The sequence below is a fragment of the Colias croceus genome, chromosome 7 (assembly GCF_905220415.1).
Source record: "Colias croceus chromosome 7, ilColCroc2.1".
In the NCBI taxonomy this organism is placed as follows: Eukaryota; Metazoa; Arthropoda; class Insecta; order Lepidoptera; family Pieridae; genus Colias; species Colias croceus.
In genome coordinates this window covers 4988286-4994285 of record NC_059543.1, presented here as the reverse complement: position 1 = coordinate 4994285, position 6000 = coordinate 4988286, and the positions used below count along the sequence as shown (strand labels likewise).

General features: G+C 30.9%; 1 protein-coding gene across 1 annotated transcript in view; it reads right to left on the bottom strand.

Moving 5' to 3' along the window:
• Positions 1-6000, bottom strand: part of LOC123693399 (angiotensin-converting enzyme) — a 102646-nt gene continuing 96646 nt past the window's right edge. Inside the window, exons 11-12 of the mRNA XM_045638477.1 lie at positions 1012-1200; positions 1-468 (exon numbers count right to left, since the gene is read on the bottom strand). Of these exons, the coding sequence (XP_045494433.1) occupies positions 336-468; positions 1012-1200 (322 nt within the window). The 3' untranslated portion in view covers positions 1-335. The remainder of the gene's footprint in view (positions 469-1011; positions 1201-6000) is intronic.

Sequence of the window (6000 nt, the reverse complement as noted above, 5' to 3'; positions counted from 1 at the left end):
TAACTTGAAATTCTTTATTCATATTTCTCTTTACAAACACATAATAAATTGTTTTATGAACAATATTGAGAATATTTACAAACTAAGTTTAATATATATTCTAAATAATATACATATTACAATAATTATTAATTAATTAACATTTTACACGTATTTATACTTAACCCTGTTTAAATGATATAAGGTTATTAAATATTTGGCTTAAAATACTTCCCTAAAAAAAATATAGAAAAATTAATATTTTTAGTACAGTGCCGCCACTTCACTTCTTGTAAATAAAAATAAAAATGGTTATTTTATTTGAACAGAAATACAAAGAAATTGTCGAATAATGTTTATCTGAATCTTATACTAACAACGGTGGTAACCATGGAAGTGAACAGGATACATAAGAAAGAAGTTAGGTCAAATGTCTTGTTTGCAGCGTTGTAGAAACCTCCGTATACTTGGAGACCGGCAGTCGAAATGCTGAAAAAATCATAATACATATTTTAATGTTACAATATTGCTCTACAATGGTTTTAAACTAATTAAATGAACTAGTAAATGAACTAACTAAATGAACGGAATTGAATGGGTTCCAAGTAATTCAATGGAAGAATAAACGGTTATCTCAAAAATATCTTTGATTTTCCCTTTCAGAAATGAGTATAAGGATCTGAGTCAATATGGTAGCAAAGAGATGAACATTTTTGGTTTAGCAGTACTTGTTAGAGATTTTTATAATAAATTATAAATTATTAACAGGCATATCTTGTATGTACTACACTGTTCTTATTCCTTGTGATTTGCTGCTCTTTGTATATAGCCGACTGCGATAGGCAATGTTGAGCCACGGCACATACTTACTTCAAAATATCGAGCTTATCGAGATCTAAACTTTTTCTTTATTTAAGGATTTTTGTCAAAAAGGACGATGTCAACTCCATCGTACCTGGTACATGGTACACTTAACAATCTTAAATATGATATTATAATATGATATAATATCATATTTAAGACACTTTTTACCTGAATTTACAATAGTCCCCATCATAGCTCCAGCCCAGATATTCGCCGGTTCTCAAGTTCTCACTTCGCAGCCAGTCTTCGAGGGGTCTGAAGTAGTCGCGTAGGGCTTCCCCATTTAGTCTAGTTTCACCAATAGATTCTTGCAGGACTTGACTCCAGGGAGCGGAGGCACCTCGTTCCATTAACCGTCTGCAAGTGAATTATCTTTTTTAGTCTGTGGCTTTATAATTATATGCACAACGATTTTTTTTCAGCTTTCTTATAAATATGAATAATGAGTATTTTATTAAGTGTTCTTCAGTGCCGGAAAAGAATTTTGAGTAAAAATGGTTTTGAAAATGGCACTGTTGCGTCTTAAAAATTTGGAAATAGGTTCTACAACATAAATTGAGTTAAAGTAAATAAAGTTATTTACGTACGTATTACGTTTAAGTAAATATTGATATTCTAAGGAAATATATTATTTTTCTTCGTTTAGGGGAACAAAATAGTCGACAGAAGTATTATTACGTTTAAGTAAATATAGTTTTCGGTTAAAAGCTTTAAAGTTGTTAAGTAACTTTTGATTTACAGTAAAAACGCGTTATTATTGCCTTATTATATAAAACTAGTTTAAAAAATAGTGATTCATAAAGCCTCCTTGATATCTGTAATAATTGCTATATTATGCAACAAAGATAATTTGTTTCGTTGTAAGACATGATAAAATTAAACTAAATAAAGATTTCATGAGGGCTGAAATAATTATTTCGGATCGTTTAACACTGCGTGTATGTTCTACAGTGGAGGAATTTGGGGCAACGTAATTAACAATGTTGCTTCGTATTCGTCACTTATATATTTACTATTATTATACTGATATAGTCACTTGTATAGCTCGGCTTCACTCGGAATTGGGGTAAAATATAAATAAACTGTGTATTTATCAAAATCGTTCGTTGTTTTTGAGTTTAATTATTAATCACATACAAAAATTGCATTTATTCTTTTAAGTTTTTAATGTTAGAAAAAGTAGCTGGAAGTATGTTATTATTACTAAGGCAATACAAATACGATACCTATAATATAATACCAGAGATAATATAATAGACCGTACATACTATACTTACTGGATAATACCAATGTTACTACAATGCAAGTATTTAATATCAATGACTTATGTAAATGCATGATATGAGCTTGCAAACCGCAGATTATAATTCGTAAATTGATATTTAAAGGTACAAGTCCGAGACGGGCCGCAGACCGCAAACTGCAACAGCAAACTGCAAGCGACAACACTATTATTTCTATGAACATCTATGAATCGCTGCGCGTTGCGTCTGCAGGCAGCAGTGTCGCCACACTTAGAATCAATTTCATAGATGTTCATTGAAACAAGTGCTGTCGCTTGCAGTTTGCTGTTGCAGTTTGCGGTCTGCGGCCCGTCTCGGACTTGTACCTTTAAGAATTGCAAAATCCATTGATCATATTTAAATATTCATTTTAACGCTTTAATATATTACTATTAATAAATCTATTAAGAATGTATTATTTTACTTTTACAATATATATGTATTAATAACCAAATGCTATATTAAATTATTAATCAATGTCAGGTTTAAATGATTCTAATGACTAGAGGTCTTAAAATTTGTAGCGAAATAAGAAATGTATGAATTAATAAGTTCCTAAGTAAGTGGTATATTCGGTTATAGTCCACTGCTTTCTGGGCAGATTCCAACGTAATCCAAAATTCATGGGCATAAAGCTTTTTTCATAAAAGAAAAAAAATTACATAAAATTTGGGTACAATAATTGTTGGAAGCATATTTGTTGGAATCCGTAAGTTCCTGTCTGATAATAAAGGTTAGATAGGATAAATTTCGTTGAAATCAAGTTGAAATCCGTTCTGACTTTATGTATTTATTTACTTATTTATAATTTGCATAAAAAATATGTTAGTATTATTTATTAGCAGTATATGTATGATAGGTGACTTGCTATATATTATATACTAAGTCATAAGACCAAAAAAAAAATTAAATGAAGAAAAGATAAAATAATATTATAAAATTATTTAATTGCTCTCTATTCGAGAAAGGTTAACATATAAATCATGTTTTATAAAAATTGAATCTTTAAAATAGCCTTGGGTATTAGTATAATGCGTGGAGTCCATGAGAAAGCGGTCGAGGAAGACTATTAGTTTACTCAGATGGCTAAATTACTTAGGGCATTGTCTTATGGATCATTGCGTAAATAATCCAGCGGCTAGGCGTTAATTACTGAAGTGGAGCACATGCTAATTGAATACTTAGGAACTGTATCGTATCTTTTTATCACTTCTACAATCTGTCGCGAAACACTGCCCTACTTCTAGGTTTTTAGGTGAAAGGCAGTCGGAGTGGCAGCCATTTGCAAGTCTGGCTTTGTGTGCTTTCAAAGCGCAGAATTTGTATTAAATTATTATTGACTGAAAAATAATTAAAGAGAATTTCATAAGTAATAACAATTTTGTGGATGAATTTATTACAAGGAAGTCTTTTGAATGATCTTCAAAAAATAATTGTTTTAAATTGCGTCTTATTTGGTATATGATCATATGAATATGTTCTGCGTTATGCAGATTAAATATTAGATAACCAGGCCTTGCTTTGTTATGCTGTAGGTCGATGCTCGGTCAGTATTTATTTTAAGAAAAATATTTTCAGAGATACCTAGGTATCGGAAGTGTGAAAAAACAATGCTAAGCTTAAGCCATAAATAATATTTATATTTCCGAAGGAAGTAATTAAAGAATATTCGTATCTTTCCTTCAAACGTTTTCTGATAAAATAAATATTCCAATGTCTATATAAAAATATTTTAAGATTAAAATACAAGAGCTCTTAAAAGCGTTTATCGTAATAAAGGAAACGTAAATTGTTTTAATTTTAGTTGTTAAAAGTATAATATAATTAGTGATATATCGGACGTATCGTAACAAGTTCGTACATAGAACATATTATAATTTATTAAGGTCGTTCCCTGAGCGAGTGACCTTGAGCATTCACACTTCTTTCCCGAACCACAGCTATCCGCCGCTTCCACAATACTTCGCAAATAATTCTTGCGCCACCTAACGCGCATCCGCGTGAACTGTTTCAAATACAAGTAAAATTCACAGAGCTCAGAAGTAACAGACATGGCATACAATTAAAATATTTTTTTATATAAAAAAATTATAATGGTGCATACACATAATTTTGGTCTTTACCAATTCAGAGTTAAATTATAGTCATATGGATGAATTTAATATTAAATTTTTAAAATGAATCAAAATTGATGGTACTCTGTAATGATCATCATTCGGTGATATTTTTATATTTCTTTAAAACTAGATACACAATCCCATTCAAATGTTCTACAAAAACTGTCGCCAAATGGTTTGAAGGACTTCTAGTTGAAATAAATATACATGAATGTAAATAAAACCTTAAATACACCAACTTTTATACACAAATACATAAACCTTTAATAGTCTAGTGCGATAGCGTAAAGTATGTTAGTATATTCAACCAACTTAAAAAAGTGTGAGTGTTTTATAAAACCCCTAGGAAATGTATGCAATATCGAAGCTTTTTGAGAAACGCATAAAATACTTTTTTAAGAATTTTCATACATATTATGTTACCGGCAATGTATTAAATCCGGCATTGTATACAATTCTTAGGAAATGTATGTTATTCCGAGAAACGGTCGGAATGAAATAAATATTATTATATTCGTCAAATTACTTACCTACAAGATGGCGCCGAGAAAAATTTTACATCTTTTTGTCATTGGTGTCATTTTCATGGTTTTTGGGGTACCATTAACCAATATGAGGTCAAAATTAAAATTCAAGATTGCGACGACGATAATTTACATCTTTTTGTCGTGGGTGTCATTTTCATGGTTATTGGGGTAGGTTTTAACCAATATGAGATCAAAACTAAAATTCAAGATTGCGCCGACGATAATTGAAATCTTTTTGTCATGGGTGTCATTTTCATGGTTTTCGGGGTAGGTTTTAACCAATATGAGGTCAAAACTAAAATTCAAGATGGCGCCGACGAAAATTTTACATCTTTTTGTCATGGGTCTCATTTTCTTGGTTTTTGGGGTAGCTATTAACCAATATGAGGTCAAAATTAAAATTCAAGATGGTGCCGAGAAAATTTTTACATCTTTTTGTCATGGGTGTCATTTTCATGGTTTTTGGGGTACCTATTAACCAACATGAGGTCAAAATTTAAATTCAAGATGGCGCCGACTAAAATTTTACATCTTTTTGTCATGGGTGTCATTTTCATGGTTTTTGGGGTAGGTTTTAACCAATATGAGGTCAAAACTAAAATTCAAGATGGCGCCGACGAAAAATTTTACATCTTTTTGTCATGGGTGTCATTTTCATGGTTTTTGGGGTACCTATTAACCAATATGAGGTCAAAATTAAAATTCAAGATGGCGCCGACTAAAATTTTACATCTTTTTGTCATGGGTGTCATTTTCAAGAATTCGACTATATAGCTTGTATTTGTTAATTTGTTTTAGTTTACTTTAAAGGAGAAAATTTCGCTTCCAAGGCCTTGTTTCATGCAAAAACAAGATCTATCACGAAAGCGAGTTTTGTGATATTATTTGAGCCACGGCGTAAATTATACTCAAATTTGCTATATAGTCGAATCCTATATATTACGGGAGAAATCAATTTTAAAGAGCATTTATTATTGAAATACATATTTAAAAATGTAATGTAAAACGCAAATCTGTGTCAATATTCCGACAGATATTCGCTTTTTCACTGTATTCGCTCAACTTTGTTTAAAATAGAGTTCATCTAATATACTAAAACGAAGAGAATAAAATAAAAAAGAGCGCGTGAGCCGAGAACACATGTCAGAAGTAAAACTTCTTTGGTAAGATTCATAGATACGAAAATAGCCGCCTTACTCCATGACGTGACGGTATTACCATGACGCGACC